This window comes from Aethalodelphis obliquidens, unplaced genomic scaffold (genome assembly GCF_003676395.1).
Source record: "Aethalodelphis obliquidens isolate GAN/ISIS:26980383/991018 unplaced genomic scaffold, ASM367639v1 scaffold13, whole genome shotgun sequence".
NCBI classification, from domain to species: domain Eukaryota; kingdom Metazoa; phylum Chordata; class Mammalia; order Artiodactyla; family Delphinidae; genus Aethalodelphis; species Aethalodelphis obliquidens.
In genome coordinates, this window is record NW_020837957.1 from 28,048,280 (window position 1) to 28,072,041 (window position 23,762).

A 23,762-nucleotide genomic window follows, 5' to 3' on the forward strand; every position below is an offset into this window, starting at 1 on the left:
ACACATTATAGGCATTTAAGAGACGCATGTTCTCTTCCCCTCCCTCACAGTTCACAGAGCCTAAATTATCATTGCATGTTTTCTATACTTGGAATGGAATAAAAGTATCTGAATATCCTTGAGGCTGGCAGATATGCAGTCAAACCACACTCCATTGAAGATGTGCTAAACAAGGTTTTTAAGAAAGTGACCACATGGGGGAATAAAAGAGACATTTATAATGGCAACCAACACAGAAAAAACCCACAAGGATACAATGAAAACTGAAACCACAATAATCTCTAAATAGAGAAGTAATAATTGTAGCCTATATTTAAGTGTACGGGAAGCAAGGGTTTGGGGAGGGGGTGTGCCTGCCATGGAAATCATGCTTATTATTTCTAAGTTTGTGGAGAGAACTAGAACTGATTTTTTTTCCAAGTCACAAAGTGTTTCAAGTCTTTCTAATCTTACCAAGAAAAGTATACGAATAAAAGAAGTAATAAAGAGTGATGCTGAGAGAAATGGGCCAGGGCAGGAGTATACAGGTAGAGTCAATGGGTATTGATAAAGTTCTCACTTTTAAGCTTGGGCCGGAATCGCAGTTGTTCAGTTTTACTATTATACTCACAGCTTACACTTTCATTACATATATTCTTCTGTATATAGCAAATATTATATAATAAAATTTTTTTAATGAATTGGAAATTTGGTGAGTTCCATAGCAATAAAAAAAGAGAATATTCAATATCTGTGAGGAGATTCTGTCCAAAATCAAAGATGGTATGTGTAATCCCACTTCCCAAATGCTGCTGGAGAATATATTTGTCTTTCTAATTTTAGAATCAGTAAGTTAGTGAAAAAAGAGAGTATAGCTTTCCCTCTGGACATCAGTAAATTTCTGGATCAGGTGTCTTATACAATTGTACTTATTCAAGGTCACAGAGAAGTCTGATCTCCATCAGGCAGATGGAAACAACTTGGGTTATAGCGTCAAAGGACATCAGGCAATGGAATGGTTTCAGGCTTGCGAAAGTCGGTCTATGAATTGCAGCCCTCCACAATGAGTGGCTGATTTCTTAAATACCCTTGTGAATTGTTTGAAAGAAGAAATATACTTCTCTTAATTGAATGTATGTGATTTAATAATAAATTATTAGGGTTTCTAGAATAAAAACTTGTCATATTCGGGACTTCCCTGGTGGTCCTGTGGCTAAGACTCCATGCTCCCAATGCAGGGGGCCTGTGTTCGACCCCTAGTCGGGGAACTAGATCCCACATGCATGCCACAGCTAAGTCCACATGCCACAACCAAGAAGCCCGTATGCCGCAACAAAGACCCCGAGTGCCACAACTAAGACCCAGTGCAGCCAAATAAATAAAATTTTTAAAAAACTTTAAAAATTTTTTAAATGGGACTTCCCTGGTGGTCCAGTGGTTAAGAATCCATCTTGCAATGCAGGGCACGCTGGTTTGATCCCTGGTTGGGGAACTAGAATCTCACATGCCTCAGGGCAACTAAGCCCGCGGGCCGCAACTACAGAGCCTACATGCTCTGGAGCCCGCGCGGCACAACTAGCGAGCCCGCACGCCTCAGTGAAGAGACTGTGCATCGCAACAAAAGATCCCACATGCCGCAACTAAGACCTGATGCAACCAATAAATAAATAAATATATATATTTAAAAACTTGTCATGTTCTGAGAAATAAAATCAACCAGTGACATGACCTGTCCCCAAAGAAGGGTGCAAATAACCTGAGATCAGCCTTGAGAGCCAGAAAGACTGCCTAGTTCTGTTTCTCTGGAGAGCCTTGACTAATAAAATATTTCATAGGAATATCATTAGGATTAAATGAGAAAATGCATGCAGCACACTTAGCACAGTTCTTAGCACAGAGTAAAGTCTTAATAAGTGGCAGTTACTAATATGAGAAGGTATCAATAATGATACAAATATTAACAACAGTAGGGCCATTTATTGAGTTCCTACTCCACACTAGACTCTTGACTTATATGATATTTTTGCTCCTTTTGTTTGCAGACTCATCTTACAAATTGTGTTTAATTTGTAAGGTGGGGTGGTGAATAAAGAGACAATGATCACAGTGAAACTGAAAGCATAAGCTAAGGAGAGCTCAGTCACACCTTTTTTCAGGGACAAGAAGAGCTGCAGGACAACTAGATTTTATCTGATACACAAATAAGAAGTAGAGCTAATTTCTATACTTCATGGGACTAAAAAGAGACAGCTACACTCTCTAGGTTAGAAATGCATGCTCATACTCTGAAACTGACCATTGTCCAAAGTAAGGACAATTTGGCACATAGTCTTTGTGGAGAAAGTGCAGCTCAACTGAATGCTGACAGCATATGCTTCCCGGCCTGGAGAAACAGCACTCACACCCTGTTTTAACGTTTCTGAACCCCCAAGTTTAGGTTAAACCATGAGGGATAGTCTGTTATTGGTCTCTTGCTCACTATTCTAAAATTACTAGTGTTAACAGTAAACTTAGGTAAGATTAAAACATTACTAAGTAGGCAAATATATGGATGTATTACTAACATAATTTCCCCAAGAAATCCTATTGCGCTGAATTTAGACTAAATTAAAAAATTTTCAGTAACATTTGTTCATTCAAAAATGTTTACTTTATGCCAGGCACCATTATAGGCCCTGGAGATGCAGTAGTAAATAAAGTAGATAGGATCTCAGACTTTGTGGAGTCTAAAATCCAATGGGGAGTCAGATAACAAACAAATAAATTAAAAATCATCAGAAAGTGAAGAAAAAAAAAAACTTGTGAACACAATCATTCTGACACAGCCCAGTCTTTTGTGAAACCCTCTTTTAGGCTATCTGGGGCTGAGGTGTATATAGCCTTCACCCCTCTCTGTTGGTACTCTAGAATCTTAGGGAAGGAGCCCAAGTGGTCATCACTTTTCACAGCATGAGAATTGTAAGAGGCGATAAGGAGGAAGTTTCATGGTCACATTAGTATTTGCACAAATACTGGGTAAGATGGGGCTGGCACCATAACCTAGGGTAAGGCTATACCCTGAGAGAGGGGGTTATCTTGAATCTCGGGAACTTTAGGAAGTGAATAAACTTCCCAGAGGCTGCAGGTATAGACCAGAAAATCCTTGGGGGCACACTGAGCACTGTTCTTCCCTCTTGGACTGGGAGAGACCATCTCCAAGCTGAGTGTTTACAGGGCCCAGCCAGGGTTTTGATAGAATTATAGAACTTAGATGGTCAGAGCTGGAAAGTCCCTTAGAGAACATTTAGTCCATCCTCCTCACTTTACAAGGAAGGAAATAGGCTCAGAGAGGGGATAAGCTCAAGTTTAAAAGCTGGTTAGGGCTCTGGCAAAGACTGGCTAGATAGATAGAAAGAGCTGAGATCTCTCAATCACCTGTGAAGGCAGCAACCCGAACACACCCAAACCAAACGTGACGTGTGTAAGAAGCTTTATTGTATAAGCCACTGAGATTTTGGATTTGTTACACAACTAGTGCTCTTTACTATGACAAATACACTGACAGTTTGGAGACTGTGATGGTTAATTTTTAAGTGTCAACTTAACTGGGCCATGGGGCACCCAGACATTTGATCAAACATTACTCTGGGTTGTCCGTGAGGGTGTTTTTGGATGAGATTAACATTTGAATTGGTAGACTGAGTATAGCAGATTTTCCTTCCTACTGTATGTAGGTCTTACCCAATCAATTGAAGACCAAATCAACTGAATTGAGCCAAAAGGCTCAGAGGGAACTTTGCCAGCATGACAGCATGTACTAGGACACTGGTCTTCTCCTCCTCTTGGACTGGAACTTATACCATCAACTCTCCTGGTTCTCAGGCTTTTGCAATCAGACTGGGAACTACACCACAGGCTTTCCTGGATCTCCAGCTTGCTGACTGCTGATCTTAGGACTTTTCAGCCCCCCTAATCATGTAAGTCAATTCTGTGTGTGTGTGTGTATATATATATATATATATATATACATATATAGGTTCTGTTTCTCTGGAGAACCCTGACTGATACAGAGACTATACGTCAGACCTTCTGACTCCCAATACAATGCTGTTTTTCACTAAACTATTATATCTCTCCAAGCAAATACAGAGAAGATTCCCTAGGAAACTTCATACCCACTTGCCATACCTAGAACCTCCCAGTCTTGGTCCAAGAGTGAAAGTAGAAAATAAATCTCCATGAAGACACAAGGGGATCCTTAGCAATGCACAAAGTATAAGCTTGTGAGTGCCCTGGGATCAGCTAACCCTCTGGCACTAGTGCTTGGACTACAATGTGTCTCCTAATCTACTGTCCACTATTTCATGTGCCTAATAAGAGCACATGTGCCCAGCAGTCTGTCAGCCAGAGAACTCTACCTTGATCAGTACTGCTACACACCTAATAATCACCTGAAGCCTGAACTGTGAATCATCAAATAAAATTAAGTAAAGTTTTAATATTGTATGACTTTGCTATAATCTGATTTTTTTTTTTTTTTTGAGATACACGGGCGTCTCACTGTTGTGGCCTCTCCCGTTGCAGAGCACAGGCTCCGGACGCGCAGGCTCAGCGGCCATGGCTCACAGGCCCAGCCGCTCCGCGGCATGTGGGATCTTCTCAGACCAGGGCATGAACCCATGTCCCCTGCATCGGCAGGCGGACTCTCAACCACTGTGCCACCAGGGAAGCCCTAATCTGATTTTTAATGTAATAATCTATACATGGTACAAACACAGAACCACAGTCCATTGACACAAACTTATAACCATCTACTGACTAGAATTGTCTATTCCTGTCTTCTCTGAACTACAGATGGAGAGACAGATTACCAGATGGAGAGAGATTATCAGATGAAATACCTAGCCACAAAGCTTCCATCCCCGGGCAACTGGTGAAATGAAGTGATCTGGATCTCTTTTCCATAGCTTCATGATATTAACTCTCTTCTGAGTGAAAGGACTTAGTTGGACATACCTGAAACATATCTCTATAGCTGTTATTTTAGATAAACTCTTAGAAAAAAAAAAAAACCTTAAAATCAGAGAACCATTGGATTGAAAAAGTTTTGAAGTTCATCTGATTCTACATTTACATTTTTTAATTTTATATGTTCTTTAGTGCCTAAACATGTGATATAACCAGTGACCACACAAAGATAAATCAGAAAGTTGGCGTGCAAAAATATGATACTGTGGTAGGACTCCCTCAGCTGGGTTAAGAACTTGTCATCCTTGTTTATTAGAGTCCTGTGAATGGTAGTTTCGGTACAAGGAAAGAGGAAGTCAAGTTTGTGTGAAATCTCTGGGAAGGTATGTCCAAGAGATAAAACATAGACAAGTCTACCAAAAGGTAATGAAAGGGTGGTTCCTGACTCTTCCGAAAGTCAGCTGATAGGAGATATCCAGTCAGACTTTCTTACCCTAAGAACAACTAAGGAATTGCCATTGCAGCAAAATCTTACAGAGGCACGTCAATCAGTTCTACTTCTCAGAAAGGGCAACCTAGGAAATTGTCTAATTTATGCTAAAAGACAGAATTGAAACTATGCTTCCTAATTTACCAAAAATAAAAAAATTCTCAATGAAGTTTGTAGAACTAGCATCAAGAAGCAAGTCTAACTTCCTGCTGTTTCTCCTCTACAGTTACAAAAAATTGAGGCTTTAAAAACCTTGCAAATTAGGATCCTTCCTCAAATACCAGAAAATGAACTGGCAGAGTAAAGCAATATATAGTCTTTTGGACAGAGTAATTGAGTACTTTTTTCTCTCAAGTGTGTGTGTGTGGTCAAAATATCAGATGCTTTAATACACACACACACACACACACACACACACACAAACAGTATCAGAAATTAAGATTTTGATTGGAAATTATATTTTACTCATGTCTGAAAGACTTTTAAAAGGTAAATCATATAAACATAAAGACCAACAAAAGGAAAGTTGGCATAACTATAGTCATCAGCAATCATACATTTTTTTCAAGCATACATTATCTATAAAAATTGACCATGGATAAGGCTACAAAATAAATCTCAACAAATAATATCAAGAGAATTAATATCATGCAGGTCATGTTCTCTGATCAAAATGTAATTAAATTATAATTCATAAAAAATTACTGAAAAAACATGATTAGAAATTTTAAATGCACTTCTAAATAATACATCTGTCAAGTAAGAAATCTTTTTAGCTAAGATGTAGAAATAAATGAAAACATGCTGCAAAAACTAATAAAATAGAGACCTTTGGCAAAATTGATCAAGAAAAAAATAAAGGCACAAGTAACAATATTACAATGAAATACTGAATGTAATTATAGGTACAGTAGGGATTTTTTTTAAAATCAGAGAATACTATGATTTTTCATAGTATTTCATAAAGATTTTTAAATACTGTGACAATTAATTTGAAGACTTAGAAGAAACAAAACACCTCCTGAAATATATAATCTATTACATTCAATTTAGGAAGAAAGTGAAAAACTAAATAGACTTATAGTCACTAAAGCTTAAAGTATACCCTCCCTTTCCCTTTCCAAAAAAAAAAAAAAAAGGCCCAGACGAGTTCTATCAAATACTCAAAGAACACCTAATCTCAATCTTTCACAAATTGTTCCAGAAAACAGAAAAAGAGGAAATGCTACCCTATTCATTCTGAGAGAAGTTAACCCTTGATATCAAAACTACATATGGACAGTATAAAAAAGAAAGATTATAAGCCAATTTCACTAATAAGCATAAACGCAAAAATCCTCCGTAAAGTTCAGCAAACCAAATCAGCAATGTAGTTTTTTAAAATGACCAAGTTGGGGTTTGTTCCCCCCAGCAATGCAAGGATAATTTACCATTAGAAAACCCAGAAAGTCATTTGCCACATTGACAAGTTAAAGAACAAGAGCCATAAGATTTAGAAACTAAATAACACACATTTCTCAACAGATGCCTAAAAATCATACAATAAAATTAAATACTCATGAACACAAACAGAAATTCTTATCAAATAGTAATAGAAATTCTTAACCTGATATTTCAAGTTATCTACCAAAACCTACCCCCCAAATCATACTAAAATGTGAAAAATTAAAAGCATTTCCCTGGAAATTAGGAATAATACAAGGATGCCTACTATTCTGCCCCTATTTAATACAGTGTTAGTTACCGCAGTAAGAAGAGTACATTAGAAAGACCACTATTCATTTGCATATTTTATGATTACCTTATACTGAAAATCTAAAATAATCTGCAACAAACTGAAGTTTCAGCAAAGTTGCAAAATACAAGATCAACATACAAAAATAATAATTTTGCTCCCATACACCAGCAGCAGGCAGTTAGAAAATGCAATTTTTTTTTTTTTTTGGCGGTACGCGGGCCTCTCACTGTTGTGGCCTCTCCCGTTGCGGAGCACAGGCTCCGGACGCGCAGGCTCAGTGGCCATGGCTCACGGGCCTAGCTGCTCCGCGGCATGTGGGATCTTCCCGGACCGGGGTACGAACCTGTGTCTCCTGCATCGGCAGGCAGACTCTCAACCACTGCGCCACCAGGGAAGTCCAGAAAATGCGATTTTAAAAAAAGAACTATGAGAGCAGTGAACAAAAAAAAAGACAGAAAATTATGCCCCAAATTATAAAGTGTTATTGAAAGACATAACAGAAGACCTTAATAAATGAGCAATATACCATATTGATGGATGGGAAGAATCAATATCAAAATGATTTCAGTTCATCCCAATTAAATAATAAGTGCAGTACAAATAAAAATTCCAACAGAGTTTTTCACAAGCAAGAGCAAAGGACCAAGGGTAGCCAAGATATTCCTGAAGAGGACGAAATAGGTCAAAGGAAAGCCTTCCCTACCAGCTACTAAGAGTTTATTACAAGTTTAATTGAGACACTACAGCTTTGGCTTAGAGATCGACAAAATGACCAATGGAACAGATCAGGAAGCCCAGAAGCAGAACTATACAGAAATAGAAACTTGACATATGATGGCAAAATGGCATTAAAATCAGAGGGAGGGGCTTCCCTGGTGGCGCAGTGGTTGAGAGTCCGCCTGCTGCTGCAGGGGACACGGGTTCTTCCCCTGGTCCAGGAGGATCCCACATGCCGCGGAGCGGCTGGGCCCGTGAGCCATGGCCGCTGAGCCTGTGCGTCCGGAGCCTGTGCTCTGCAACGGGAGAGGCCACAACAGTGAGAGGCCCTCGTACAGAAAAAAAAAAAAAAAAAAAAAAAATCAGAGGGAAAAGGATGTAATTTGCTATAAATAATGTTGGAGTAATTGGTTATCCATGTAGGAAAAAAATGTTTAATTAGATCCTATTTCATATCATACACATATAAATGGATTAAAAAGCTAATGTTGGGCTTCCCACCACAAACAGTAACCCCCCACTCACCGCAACCAGAGAAAATCCTGTGCAGAGCAAGGGAGACACAATGCAGCCAAAAATAAAATAAATAAAATAAAATAAATAAATTTAAAAAAAAAAAGCGGGGGCAGCGGTTAAGAATCCGCCTGCCAATGCAGGGGACACGGCTTCGAGCCCTGGTCCAGGAAGATCCCACATGTCGCGGAGCAACTAAGCCCATGTACCACAACTGCTGAGCCTGCACTCTACAGACCGCGAGCCACAACTGCTGAAGCCCGCACGCCTAGAGCCCGTGTTCCGCAACAAGAGAAGCCACCGCACTGAGAAGCCTGCGCACTCAAAGAAGAGTAGCCCCCACTCGCGGCAACTAGCGAAAGCCCGCGCGCAGCAACAAAGACCCAACTCAGCCAATTAAAAAAAAAAAAAAAAAGCTAATGTTATAAGTAAGCATTTTAATGCTTTTAGAAGAAAGTATAGGGGATAAGCTTATGATCACCAATTAGGGAAGGGTTTCTTAATTCAGACATAAAAAGCATAAACCATTAGGGAAAAGACAAATATATTTTAATACATTAACACAAAAACAAACAAATCCTCTTCAACCAAAATGAAAAGGCAAGCTACAGACTGGGAGATGTGTGCAACATATTTAACTAACAAAACAGTGAGTAGTGAGAACACAGAAAAATTCATTGATAAAAAGCAAGAAACCCAATAGAAAAATTCATTGATAAAAAGCAAGAAACCCAATCAAAAAAATGGGCAAAGTACATGAATAGGCATTTCACAGAAAAGGAAACCTGTCAGGCCAATAAACTTCTGAAAAGATTCTCAACCTCACTAGGAATCAGGAAATGCAAATTACATTAACATATTACATCCACCTGATTGGCAAACATTTTTAAAGTCTGACAATACCAAGTGTTGGTAAGATGTGGAGCAACAGGAATTCTCTCATACTATTGATGGGAATGTAAATTGGTACAACTTTGGAGAGCAATTTGGTAATATCCAGCATTCCCATTCCCAAGAACATACCCTGAAGAATCTCTTTCACAAAGAGATATGTAAAAGGTTGCTTGCATCAGAATTGTTTGTGACAACAAAAACTGGAAATATCCAAAACTCTCCCAACAGGAGAATACATAATTAGTCACCAAGTATTCATACAATGAATTCTATATGCAGCAGTTAAAATAACTGAACAAAACTGCATGTACCAACGTGGATAAATCTCAAAAAACAAAGTATTGAGGGAAAAAAAGCAAGGTGCAGAAGGATATATACACTATGACACCATTTATATTAAGTTAAAATATGCTAAACAGTATTACATGTTGTTTATGAGAATATGTATAAGTAAAGGTATAAAAATATTCACGGTGATGATAGTGTGCCAGTTTTGGTATAGTGGATGCCTCTGATGAGACAGGAAAAGGATAAACATATTCCAGAAGTTAGTCAACCATGTCTGTAATATTTTATTTTAAAAATAAAGTCTGAAGTAAATATGGCAGAACAATGGGTAAACTGATGTTTATTGTATTAGTCTTTTTAATTTCCCATATGCTTGATATGTTTCAGTTAAAAAGTGAATAACTTTAAAATAAAACTTCAGAATAGACTTCATCTTAATGGATGATAAAATCCCTAATAACTACTAAGATTTCAATAAAATTTAACCATAAAATGGTCAAAATTCTCATTGTGAAACATAAATATTTCCATTTTAAGCAAACATGTGTCCACACTATCGATCAATAAATAAGAGCTATCTAGACATAAATTGATAGCAGGGTAAAAAATACATAAACATACACACACGTGGGTAGACTCGAAATGAGCACTAAAAAATTAACATAAGCTTGGAAGCTAGAAGGGTTTGGGATGAAATACCTTTTTAAAAAAAAATTGACTCAATGAATGAAATGTTGAATAAACGTTAAGGAACAAGTGTATTATGTACTTCCTGAAAAGTTGTTACTTTAGAAATCATATAGCAGCAGAGATTTAAATAGTGCTCTAGAAATGCACAGTAAAAAGTAGTCAAGTCCTTTTCGGCCTTCCTCTCAATTCATTTCTTTCTGTTAAATGATCAGGTTAAACAAGCAGGCACACAACAAAATGACACAGGTCAAATCACTATCGACACTTCAATAGAACAAAAAAAATCACTATCGACACCCAATTTTCAAGGGCAATGGCACTCAAGAACTCACCCAGTGATACTTTGCTATGCCTTTAATTAAGGCGGGGCTTTTAAAGCTCAATTGTTCCATTCGTGTCTCAAATCAATCAGATGAATTTCACCTTTTACGTGGCCTGAATCCTGATAGCTCGGCACACTTGATAGGTAATTTAATCATCTGTGGTGTAGATGAACGCAAACTCAAATTAGCTACTGAAAGAGTTGGTCTTCTCTGAGATAGCTGTGCTTTTCCACTTTTATGCAAGAGCTGAGCTTCACCAACTGGCTAGCTGGAGGTGTTATTAAAAATTTAGTGAAAGAAACAAAGGTGTGCTCTGGTGTCTCTTGTTACCCTTTCTACTGTTACTCCAGTGGACAAAAGGCATAGGGCCTGCCTCATGAATAATGTGACATGGAATATTCACATGTATTTTTAATGGAGTCAAGTAATAACATTAAGAGAGATATTTGCAATCTTCAAATTTCACACGGTAACAGGCGCAGTAATTTGTTTTGATTCTGAACTGAGGATATCAGGATATTTTTTTTTCCAAAAAAAGCACACTATTAACATCAAAATTAAAATTCCACATTTATAGCATAAATAGGAATTATGAAAATGGACCAAAGTTCTAAAAGTCACAAGGGTAGAGCAGTACAGGGCAGCTAACTAGATTTCAATCAGTTCTACTTACCCCCCAATGTAACTTCTTTACTTTTCAAACCAAGTTGGAAATAATCAACCAATGTGCACAGTGAATCCTGTGAGAAGGTCGTTTTGTGATCTTTATTCACTGGGAACTTTGTTTCCCAGGACACTAGAAAGAGCTTCCTGGATGCTGCAACTGTTCACCCAACAGTTCTGGAAAATTATCTTAAACTGCCTTATAGAGTGAACAAATTTCAATTTTGAATGAGAGTAAATTGACATGTAAAGACATGGTGTTGAAAACCAAGTGAGAAAAAAAAAAAAAAAAAAAAAAACCAAGTGAGGATAGCCAAACACCGAGATTTGGAGAGACCGGAGAAAAGCATGCTCAAAGCCAGGGAGAGTCCTATGTGTTCTATTTGCTTCCTTGGCCCTCAAGCAATCTCTCTTCCCTCTGTGCTGCAGAGAGCAGAGCCAGCCAGGATGAAGCAGGAGTTTATTTTCTCTGCTTATTCACTTACCACCTCAGCAAATATTTATTGATCTCCTACTGTGTGCCAGGCATTGTTCTGGGAGCTGAAGATTCAGCAGTGACCAAATATATAAAGCTCCACAGGACACTGTGTTCACTGCTGTATCCCTAGCACCTAGAACAGTGCCAGGCACATACTCGGCGCTCAATCAATATGGGTGAAATTGATTTGAACAGAAATGGACAAGCTGCTGATGGTCACCATGGGCTGTGCAATACCTTGGCTGGGTATTAGAAAGAGTACAGGTAGTTGGGATTTAGGCCAGGACCTTATTCTGGTTTCATTCTTTTAAAGGACTGATTTATTCCCAAAGGTGGGATAGAGCCAGAAATAACCCAGATGCCAATTTTACTGCCCCTCATCAGTCTTCAGATTTATAACTTGCCTTAGGTGAGGCAGCTAATCAGTCTCAGATATTTTCTTTCCCCTCTGTCTCCAGAGAATCAAAGTAGTCAGGTTTGGATTGTGATGATAGAACCATATCTTCATTTTATGGTGAAGGAAACCAGTATCGGGAAGGTCAAAGGATTTGCCCAAGTCACATGGTATGTTGGTGACAGAGTCGTGACTAAGACTCAGTCTCTAGACCTAAGGCTCGTAACGCCTTTATTCATCTGGGAGCCTTCTGGCCTGTTTAAAAACAAAAACAAAAAACCTGAACCTCTCAGAATAAAAAGCCCACATACATGTAGGACATCAGAGACTCGGCAAGGTAGGAACTTACTTTTGTATCCCTAGTTCTTCTGCTAAGAAAGAAGGAGCTCAGGCACAGAAGAAAAGAAAGAAGCTCATGAAAACCAGAGCAATTGGATTTTACTCTCTTCTGGATGTTGGCTTGTCTGCTATACTTTTATACTCTGCTCCAGTTCCCTTCAGTGCCAACTGCCCCTAGAGACCAAAACAAAGTTCTTTCCCAAATTCCCTACCTAAATGAAAAGCAATATGTAAGAGTCTTAATACTTTATTAACTTAAAACACCACTCTAATAAATATGTATTAACAAACATAATGCACTCCAGAAGATCTAAAAACATTTACAAACTTCATCATAGTAAAAACACCACTTTTTTTTTCCTCTGTGGTACGCATGGAGGGTTCAAAGAGTTGAAGACAGAGCCTTCACGTGCCTGCTAGCTTAGACATCTTAAAAATATCAGCTTAACAATAAAAAAACGGAATATACACAAAAATCTTTGAAGTATCTGTTCAGCTATTTTTCATTTACGTTTGATAAAATCCAAACAGTCAGAAGGGAAGTTTCAAGATTCTGCTTTACCTTCTCAGAATTCCTTTGTGGGGGGAGGGAGCATAGACCCAGCTACTTGGAGCTGCGGAGCAGAGGCAGACAGAGACTTTACTTTCTGGCTCCCCAGTACCTAGCATAGGGCCTGAAACCATGGTAACTGGTGGTCAATAGACATTTGCTGAATAAATGGATGACAATCTTGTCCAAAGGCATTGCTCTGTGCTTCCACCTCTTCTGAAGAAGCCTTCACAGGCCTCCTGGAGGGAGGACATCTAATCTCTTCTCACCAAGCCGACTTTTCTTCTGCTCCTTCTTGGGGCAGGATCCACAGTGTATCTTGTAATTTCAAAAGTATGAAATTCCTTTCCCAAATCAGTTTTTGAACCAGTCTCCAAGTGGAAGAAACGATTCCTCCAACCTCTATAGGCAGCACCCAACAAAAAAGGGGTCAAAAAACTCCCCAGAAGGAAAACAATAAAATAACACTCATTCTTCATTCCAGATAAAAACATTGATATGTTTACCTTGTAAATGATGATTCCTCCTATTCCATACAAGTATCTGGGGTAGGTCAGGAGGAGGAGGGAGGAAACCTGAAGGACCTTCCTATCTGTGTAACAGGGCTGGGAATAGGAAGGACTGTGAGGCCCGGTATTTTATCTGATTGCCTCTCCACTTGGAGTCTTCAGATGTAGAGGAGCCTATTGGGTGAGTCCCATACCCAGGCAGTCATTTAGTTCCCACTCCAGGCTGAAATTTCAAAAGGTAACTTATCCCCTCTGGCGGCTCCAGGGAGAAAAGGGAAGGGGGATCACCCTGGTGGGATCTGCGGAAGTGGCTGGTGGCAAGTGGGGAGGCTGCCCTCCGTAGTGTTGCCTGCGTAACTGCGCCTGCAGCCAGCCGAGGCGCTCACTTGAGCCCATGCTGTGTCTCCCGGTGCCGCCTGAGGTCCACCTTCCTCTGGAAGCCCTTTCCACACAGGTCGCAGCCGAAGGGCTTGAAGCCTGTGTGCTTGCGGCTGTGGGTGATGAGGTTGGAGCTCTGGCTGAATGCCTTGCCACACACCTGGCACTTGTGGGGCTTCTCACCTACAGAGATGGAAGGGGGAGGGGAGGAAGCATGAGTCTATGACAGAGCTAGAGGGGACTCACTGTGACCCGCAAGCTCTTGGCAGCGGCTGGCTGCACCACAGTCTAGGGCCTCTGAGCAGCTTGGAGGGTGCCGTGTGTGGCAGTGCAAGTCCCGGGAAGCCAGGGGTGCACCAGGTGAAAGGGAGACTCTCCGGGTGGGGGTTCCCAGCCAGAGGCCTCAAACCGTTTCCTGCTAAACGGAAACAACAAAGGCCACGTGCCCTCCCCAGACACGCAGCTGAATCCGCCCTGGGAGGACTCCCTTGGCTTTAGAAGTAGAGAGCTCCCACAGCAGATGTTCAGCGCAAGGGGCCGGGGTGCTGTCTTTCAAACCACGTGACTCTGCTCTAATTGAGAGGAAGTTTTCAAATCTGAGTTTCCAAGTGGGTGTTGGTTTGTATGGACCAGTGAGCCTGTCTTCTTTCTTGCTCTTGGAGGACAACAGGATGTATTTGAAAGCATGGGCATTTCTAGAAGTCTTATTTTTAAAAAATCCACATCTGGGTCACAAAGTATTTCTTAAGGCAGCGGATCCTTTTCTATCTTGATTTTACTCTCTTTTTACGAGGTTAATCACAGGATTCTTTATATACCAGCAACTCTTCACCATTGATTAATAAATAGCAGATAGGCTTCCCTGGTGGCACAGTGGTTAAGAATCCACCTGCCAATGCAGGGGACACGGGTTCAAGCCCTGGTCTGGGAAGATCCCACATGCCGCGGAGCAACTAAGCCCGTGCGCCACAACTACTGAGCCTGCACTCCAGAGCCCGCGAGCCACAACTCCTGAAGCCCGGGCGCCTAGAGCCCGCGCTCCGCAACAAGAGAAGCCACCGCAATGAGAAGCCCACACACCGCTACGAAGAGCAGCCTCTGCTCGCTGCAACTAGAGAAAGCCCGTCCACAGCAACGAAGACCCAATGCAGCCAAAAATATAAATAAATAAAATAAAGTACCTTTAAATAAGTAACAGAAAAGGGTTTGTTTCCCCCCCAATTCATATGCTGTTTAACATTTGGGAAAGTAGCATGATTTTCCAAATAGCCTCAGCATGGCATTATAGTCGGGGTTTGGCCTTGGAAAAAATGCAAAATAGATGAAGTCTGTTTTTGAGGAACCCTCTGTTCCTCTTGCTGTACCCCTTTCTATCTTTGTGCTTCAGGTTTCCTTGATAAGGAACCAATCATCAAAACTTATCCTATCCCTTAGGGTCAAATAAATCTGAGAAACGAATTCTAGCTATAATGTAAATGTTTGATAAGGGCTTAATGTTTCATTCAGTCAAGATCCTAGTTGCATTTTGGTGAGCGTCTTGAATACCTTTACTCAAAAGGAGCGAGTTGCATGGAAATTTCAGGCAAGAGAGCATGATTAGAGTAGGATATTTTTCTAGGTTTTCTGATGGGGGCATCTACACTGCCCAAGCATATTTGTAAACATCAACGGTGATTGTTTGGAACACACTGTTGTTTTAAGTCAGTATTCATCTTCTAAAATAAAATAAAATTCTGGATCTTGTGTAAATGTCTTGTTGACTATTAAGAGAGTGCTCCTGGCATTAAACCTGCCACCTACACACAATCAAAATATTAGAGAAAGAGTTCAGGATTGGAAGCCAGAGCATTCCACAGCCCTATGATTTACTCTCAGTCTGACCTTTGGTAAATCATTCCATCTCTCTGAGTTTCAGGATGGTAAGAGCAGCTCCTTCTACTATATGGGCCGGCAGTAAGAATCAAATGAAGAGACAGATTTGAAAGCACTTTGTACATTATAAAGCATCATAATGGGTAAAGGCTTATCATTGTTATGACAAACTGGCTGATATTTTGAAAAGGGCAATAAGTGAATAGAAGCTTTCTGTATCCACCAATCCCCTCGGCTTTGAAAATAGAATATAATAAACACTGGTCAACAGGATAGACATTTGAGAGCAGACAGACCTGAATTCAAGTCCTGGCTTTGCCACTTGCTAGCAATATGACCCTGGGTGGGTGCCTCACTTTGCTCATCTCTAAAATGGGGATAAGGAGTAGTCTTTACCTCCCTGAGTTGTTGTGAGCATAAAATGAGATAATGCATTTTAAAAGCGCTTAGCAGAAAAAGCCTAGTAATAGTTACCATTTTTTCCCTTGCTCTGTCAGAATAAGCTGTCAGACTCCTAAAAATGCAGCCAAGAGGTCACACATAAGACCCTCCCCCAAAAGGCTGGGTGATAGCCCTAGAGAAAGTCTCAATCTCTAGGTAAACATTTAGAGCAACACTCTGAGAGGACCCTGGAGCTTCATATTTCACCTAGAGCAGGCAGCAGTTGGAGCAGCTGCTAAACTAGAGGAAAATATTCTTTACAAGGATAGAAAACTTGCAGCTGACCTGCTGAGTGGTTCTTCAGATATAACCCCCAGTCAAAGCCTCTCTGGGGAGAACCACGTATGTAAATGAACCTAAGAGAATCTGTGCCTCTTGTTTTGTTTTTTTTTAACACACATGCAGTGATTAACTCCATCTGGAAGGCCATTTCCACCACTCATTCTGGGGCAAGAATATCACAAAGAAGGTGAATTATGTTGGCCTCAGGGAGAAAAACAATGACCTCCACCCCCCCTTTCCACCCCTCAACAGGTGTTTCCCACAAGCCAAGGGCCTTCAGCTCACCGGTGTGGATGAAGGTGTGTTTCTTCATGTCTGATTTCTGGTGGAACCTCTTGCCACAGTACTGACAGGGGTAGGGCCGGGTGTCTGAGTGGATGAGCAGGTGTGTGGACAGTGTAGATGACCTCTTGAAGCTCTTGCCACAGATCTTACAGTCAAAGCTCCGTTCCTGCAGAGAGAAAGAGGTGATTACTATTGCAATGGTCTAGGCTGCCATTCTCCTCACCACCAACCTGACACTAAAATCCCCAAAGCTAGGGCTCTCCCTTCCTTCAGACTCCCCTTCCCCATAGCCTGCCCCATTATCCTCTCTCCTCCCATTTATTTCCAACCTCCACCCTTCCCACCCATATCCTCTACGCCTTTAACACTTTTTCAACCCAAACACTTTTCAGCCACAAACTTCCACACCCCTTGGCCAAAACGTATCCCCACCCTGCTTTTTTGACACCAATTTACAAACACTTCTCCACCCTCCTCAACAGAAGGCTTAGACCTCAGTCACTTGAGAGGTTCCTCCCCCCTCCCCCCAGCCAGTGTGGATGTTGAAGGAGACGGGAGAATACTCTTTTTAGTAAATAGGTCTCTGTAAGTAAGCATTCTTCTGTCATAGTTACTTGTGAACTTATTTGCTTATCTACGTAGCCTCTATCTCTCAGCTAAACTGTAATCTCTGTGAGGGTATCCTGTCAGGGACCTGGTGTGTTACTGGATTCTCATGTACCTAGCACCTGGAAGTTGAGCAACAAATATTTATAAGTGAATAACTGAAAGAACAGAGGGACAAATACTGGATGCTCTAAATGAGCTGAGATTCCTCTTCTTCAGTCAGGAGGGGTCAATGCAGATTAAGTGACGGCCATTTGGTGAAAAGAAAGAGGCCAAGAAACAGCGCTAATAAATCTGACATATCCGCTGCAAGAGTGCATACGAGCCCTTCTCAAACCCAAAGTAATGATGGGGATCACATTCTGGAGTCTCACAATGATGTGACACCAAACTCCAGGGCTGCCTCGAGCCCTGAGCCGGCAACCACGCACCTTTCCCTGCACGCCTACGTCTGAGCAAGGGGACGTGGCAGAGGAGACTGGGGGCAGTCGGGGCAAGTCCAAGGAGAAAGGTGCCAGGCGGAGAGCGGTCGGTGCTGCACAAAGAAGCAGAAGATGCCGGAACGCGAAAACCTGAGCAGGGCGGCGCGCGGCCGTGCGTCCCGCGCTTACCTGCGAGTGCACGGCTTTGTGCTGCTCCAGGCTCACCGCGTGCCCGAAGGTCTTGCCGCATATCTCGCACGCAAAGGGTCTCGTGCCGCTGTGGGACCTGCGCACGTGCACCTCGAGCCCGTGCGGTGTGGAGAACACCTGAGGCGGGTGGGGCCGGGGAGAGGGCCGCTGAGAGGGGCCGAGGGGCGCGGACGCTGGCTGGGCGCAGGCCGGGGGCGGGGGCGCGGGACCGCTAAAGCCAGGCGCGAGGGAGCCTCACCTTGCTGCACTTGATGCACTTGTAGGCGCCGCCGCCCATTAGCAGGCGGGTGCACAGCAGCTCCGACTCCACCTTGACGCCGGTGCCCTTGTCGCCGTGCAGCCCGTGGCCGCTCTCCGGGTACAGTCCGCCGGTCGCCGGCCTCTCGTACAGTCCTGCCGCCGCGGGCCCAAAGTCGCGGTAGAGCCCCAGGCCCGCGCCGCCGGCAGCTCCGCCTCCTGCGCTGCCTCCCCCGGGTGCCCCGGCCCCCGCGCCTCCAGCAGCCCGGTCCCGGCCGTACAGCGCCGCGGGGTGGCCTGGCTCCGGGGCGCGCTCGCAGAAGAGGCCCAGGCCGGCGCCGCGCTCCAGGGCCGCGCACGGCCTGTAGCTCTGCACCAGGTGCCGCAGGTCGGAACCCGCCAGACCGCTCCACGAGTACGGCTTGAAGGGCAGGGGGAAGGGCTGAACTTCGTCCAGCGAGGGGCACACCGACTTCTCCGAGGCTGTGGAGGAACAAGAGGGCGTCCGGTTAGGTCAGGCCTGAGACCCGGCGGTGTCGGCCAGTCGGTGTGTCTGCGAAGTGCCAGGCACCCAGCCCTTGTGCAGCACTCGGTGCGCCAGGCCTCTCGCTGCGTGCCAGGGAAGCCCCCAGGTTCAAACGCCGGCCGGGTCCTTGGGGCCTCGAGGACAGTGGAGGCGACAAGGCAGCACACAGAAACTTTTCTGTTTGGACCAGCACATCTGGCGGCCCCATAGAGAAAGACGCGCCACGCTTCAAAAATGCTCCGAGCAGAGCGGAGCTGCGCCGGAGGAGAAAGCGGCGGCCGTTCCGGCCCTGGACGGAGCCTGTGGGCAGAGGGCCCAGCCCCAGCGCTCTCCTGGCCCCTACGTGTTCCTACTCCGTCCTTTTTCTTTCCCGGAGTCTGGAAGGAGGGAGGCAGTGAGGACCAATAAAATGCGGCCCGGCCTATCCGAGACATATCTGTCTGGGAAGAAACAAAAATCAAAAAACGGGAAGGCGTTAACATTTCTCAAAGTTATTAAATACCCAATGCAGGGCCAGTGGGAAGGGGGCTCGGGCTTGCTAAATACTCCCTATTCCCAGTCCTGTCATCATTTGACAGAGGGAAAAAAAAATTCCCACGAATTTCTTAGAGGAATGATTTACAATGTAAGGTTTAGTCACCACCTGCCAGACAAACAGCTTTCCGAATTCACGGCCTTCTGCACCCCGACCCATGCGAATTTTGCTAAAACCAAATACCAATATATACTTTTCCCTAAATGCATACGGATTTACAAATCTGTTCACACACACCGCAGACTCCAGTCCAGGCTAGCCGCTTCAATGAGAAGCTGCATTTCGAGTTTCCGTCGGAGATTCCGGCGGTGCCCAGTCCTTGCGCGGCGGTGTCCTGCACAGCCAAGAAGGACCCTCGGGTCGCCGGCTCCCAGACGCACCCTCTTTAGCCAAGTCGACGCACTGAGTTTGGGACGGGGTTGGGGGTATCTTTTAAAACTAGTAAGTTAAATCTGGAAATAACCGGCCCTTGGCAGAATCCCGCTGTTCTGCGCTCTCCATTCCCCACCGCCGGAGCCCGAGACTCGCTCCCACCCAACGTGTAGTCGGTTTGCGCGAAGCTCGATTGCTGGCTGGAAATGAAACCAACGGGCTGGTCCCCAAAGCCGGGCCAACCTGGTAGAACGAAAAATGAAATAGGCCCCCAATCCGCGCCTGCGAAGACCTAGCGGGTGGCCGAGATTTTCGTCCCGGACCGGTCCCTCCCGCTTGGCGCCCAGCTCCGCCAGGCCCAACGCCGCGGCAGCGAGCTTAATTTTTAAAGGCAACGACACTTTTCTCTCAGACTGCCCAGGTCTCCGTTTGAGACTCGGGGGTCTGGATTCTGGGATCCCAGCACTGCCTGGGATCCAAGCAGCCGACCCCGCGAGCAGGCTGTCCCTGTCCCAGAAAAGCCGATGCCTCCCCGCGGGGCCCAAGAACAAGCTCCCTCCTCTCGGAAAGACTCTCCGCCATCCGTTTGGCATTTCTGTGCCCAAAGCCGCTCCGGTTCATTCCTCACCGCTGGGTCTCTGCCGCCCGGGCCCCAGAGCTCCCAACGGGTCCCTACCTGGAGACACAGAAGGCGACGGAGGCCTCCAGAAGTCCTCAAACTCCGAGCTCCGATCGCAGACGCTGCCTTCACAGCTGCCGGGGGACGTGGAGGCTCTGTCGGGGGCTTCGGTCAGCTGAGACTCGGGGGACAAACGGCCCCGGGGCTCCGCCTTCGCCCCGCCTGTGCTCGAGGTGCTGTCTGCGGAGAGGAGGCAGGATAGGGGCTCAGGTTGGGTCTGGATGGGCCCGATGGTTCTGAAGCGGTGCCCCCCAGACCGTGGCACCTGGGCTCCCTCAGCTCTCCCCAGACCCGGCCGGAACCCTCCCGGATCCAAGGGCGGGAGCAGAGAGGCCTTGGCACCTAGGCGACAAGCCCGGAAGGAACCTGAAAGGTAGGTAACAAAAAAGGCAGCAAAGGGGCTTCGGGACCGCCCTTCCCGGTTCCTGGGGAATGGTGTGGCGGACACAGAGTCTATGGCCCCGGGAGCGGCCCCGCCCGGCCCGCGCACGCCCCGCACCTGCTCCGCCTGGCGCCAGTACATTCTCCAGGCGGAGGGAATAGTCGGGTCCCGGGGAGCGCGGCTGGTGGTAACTGTGAGCCTTTTTGCTCTTAACCAGGAACGAACGCGGCATGGTGGTCGGGCGCGCTCCCCACTCTGCTCCAAGGGTCCCTGGAGCCTCCGTCAGCCCACCGTAAGCCCCAGCCAGGCGGAGACCTGCGAGAGGAGAACAGGGTGGAAACGCGGGTCAGCACGCTCCGAGACCCGGGACTGGGCAGCGGAGTAGACAGAGTTCGGGCCAGGGAGGAGGGAGGAAGGCCCGCGGGAGGAGGGGCTTGGCCCCGCTGCGCCGCGCTCACCAGGTGGCACTCGGACAGGTGGCGCAAGCCAGCCGCCGCCGCTCAGCGGTAAAACCCGTCCCCGGGCTCAGACTCAGGCCTCTTCCTTCTGCCCTGCCCACGCGGCTCGGCCCCACCCCTTCCCTAGCAAAACTCGTTTTGGTAAAAACTCTCCGAGAGCCGAAGTCCCCAACGGGCCAGTTACCCCAACTCGACCACACACTGCCTGTCTGGATCCGCTCTTGGGCTGGGGAGAAAGGCGTAGACGCGCGGACCAATTTAGGGCGGGGGAGAGCGGAATGTGTCGACGGTCGCGGACTGAGTTGAGGCAAAGAACCAAGCCCTCCAAGAGCCGGCTACAGACTGTAGTGAAAGGGGGTCAGGGGAGAGATGCCTCCGGCTGATTGAGGGGCGGGGTCGGGGGAACTGCATCAGAAGGACTGGGGGAAGCAAAGGCCGGAGAAAGAAAGCAGGAAGGTAGGGAAGCAGGTGGCAGAGGACCAATCAAGGCCCCGGGAAGAACTCGCTTCCCGGTGATCTTGATCGCCCCTCACTTGTACCCCACGCGGGGAATAAATTGGCCCGGAGACGCGGGTGCGGAGGGAACAGGCAGGGGTCGGCGCAAAACACACCAGACCATGGAGACCTAACCTCGGAAACAAAGTCCCGGGAAAAAGCACTTTCCGTTCTGCTCACCAAAAGCCTTGCCCTGGGGAAGTCGAGCCGGGTTCGCGCGCTACGGCTGTGAAACGCGCGGTGTGCTGGAGTCCACAGAGAACCAACCGTTTAGAGGACGCGGGAGAGCGCAGGCTGCTCTGGCAGCAGCTAGAGAGTCGGGATCGGGGCGCGGGTCTGGGAGGGAGCTAGCTGCCCGCTACGCCGCTCTCATTAACCCCCCAATCAGTTCACCTAATCCCGGGGTCGAAACCTGAGCCCGGCGGGGAGGCGGGGCAGCGCCTACGGCCTTTCCTGGGGCTCGCTCCGGGGGCGGGACCTGGCGGGCTAGGAGGTTTGGGGAAAACGAATCTGCCTTTCTCTCAGGGTGAAGGCGATGGGGGACGGGTTCAAGTGCGAGCTGCAGGCTCTTCGGGCACCGCAGCTCTCGGTTGTCTTGGTTATTTCAGAAACAAGGGCCCTGGGGATCCCGGGTCCGGGAAGGACCCCTCATCTTTGAGCTTCGCGCGACTTATTCTGCCAGATTAGGTACTGTGCGGCTCCCAGAGCAAGATGCAGGACAGAGTCTAAGTCTGCCGGTTGGCGCTCCGGAATCAACACGAATTCTCGCTCCACGTCCCACTGTGTCCCCTTCCCCGGAGGAGGAATGGGCAGGCTTGAGAGAAAAGACAGCTGGGACATATAGCTGAGTCTCAAGTGACGTTTCCCAGAAGGCCCGCCAGAAGGCCCCTAGGATTGAGGGTGTTGCCCGCCTGTACCCGGGCCGGCCCCTAAGGGTCGGGGCTTCAGGAGGCCTCGAGGTGCTCGGCTGCCGTAGGGCGAAGCACTGCCGATTCAGTTTTCCCTGCGCCCCGGGGTGACCTGCTCTGTCGGCTGTATACTTAGACACCACAAATCCAAAACCAATTTCTTAAACAACCATGAAAACTCGGAGGAAAAGGAAAATGGGGTGAAAATGTCCCGAGGGCCCTGCTGCGGTTTGGGTCTGCGTTGGCGCAGAGCGGGACAGGGGCGGGAATGCAGGGGGTGGTGAGCTGTCCCCGCCACCACTGAGTCTGGACTGACTGGCACGGAAGCGACCTCCCGACTCAGGCCACAGCCCTGCGCCTCCTTTTCATCCTGGCTGGCTCTGTCCGTTCCTGGGAGGGTGGAATAGGTAGAGGGGTGGTAGGACCAAGGGCTGATCGCGTGGGAAGGCGACCTCTCGCAGCAGCTGGCGCCCGGGGGCGGGGCGGCCTCCTCGGCGCACGCGGGCCAGCCGGGCCTCTCTTCACGGTCAGGGCCTGGGAAGGCGGGAGCTGGAGGCGCAGAGCGGGCAGCCTCCTGAGCCCAAATGCCGCCGCCTCCCCACCAGATGTTACCTTCCCGGTGGATCCCGCTCCTCTGCAGAACCACCAAACCGCCTGGCGTGCGCCGCCTGAGCCAGATCCCCAGCCCCTCCGTGCGGGTCGCGCGGGGACCAAGAGGATAGAGCTCTTTTGGTTCCCAAACTGCGGCCGGCATAGGGTAGGAACCGGCAGCGCCCTCTGGTCGCCCCCGCAGTGCCGGTGTCCCGCCAGTTCCTGCGTCCGCCCCCGCTAGGGAGGGAGGCGCAGCGGACCTACCTGCGGGGTCAGGGCGCGGGTATCGCGCTCCGAGAGTTTTCAAACTGAGTTGCTTTCGGGAGAGACCGCGCTGTCTCGCTGTCTCTCTCTCTCTCTCTCTCTCTCTCTCCTTTTTTAATCTTCCGAGCTCAGCCCCCAAAACCACAAGCTTCACTTCCTGAGCGTTAAGGAGTAGCTCGCTTAGCCCTGTCAGACCTGCCCCCCAAGCCCCAGTCGGGCGGCGGGCGCGCTCCCCCTTTGCGCAAGGGTATAGGAGGCGGACGGGGGCCTGGCCTTTCTAGCCGCCCTCCCCTGCGGCCCTCCCCGT

General features: G+C 46.5%; 1 protein-coding gene across 1 annotated transcript; it reads right to left on the bottom strand.

Moving 5' to 3' along the window:
* Positions 1 to 12,885: 12,885 nt before the first annotated feature.
* On the bottom strand, positions 12,886 to 23,537 carry GFI1 (growth factor independent 1 transcriptional repressor). The gene is made up of 7 exons (XM_027114332.1): positions 23,456 to 23,537; positions 20,857 to 21,054; positions 20,355 to 20,537; positions 18,247 to 18,728; positions 17,988 to 18,125; positions 16,771 to 16,936; positions 12,886 to 14,073 (listed from the first exon to the last, which is right to left on the bottom strand). The coding sequence occupies exons 2-7, from the start codon at positions 20,969 to 20,971 to the stop codon at positions 13,895 to 13,897; spliced, it is 1,263 nt and encodes a 420-aa protein (XP_026970133.1). The 5' UTR covers positions 20,972 to 21,054; positions 23,456 to 23,537; the 3' UTR covers positions 12,886 to 13,894.
* Positions 23,538 to 23,762: the final 225 nt, after the last annotated feature.

Coding starts and splice junctions, on each gene's coding strand:
- GFI1 (XM_027114332.1), bottom strand. CDS start 20,971: ATGCCGCGTTCGTTCCTGGTTAAGAGCAAAAAGGCTCACAGTTACCAC. Junction 20,538..20,856: donor ACTGGCGCCAGGCGGAGCAG/GTGCGGGGCGTG, acceptor TCCTCTCCGCAG/ACAGCACCTCGAGCACAGGC. Junction 18,126..18,246: donor AGTGCATCAAGTGCAGCAAG/GTGAGGCTCCCT, acceptor CACCCGCCTCAG/GTGTTCTCCACACCGCACGG.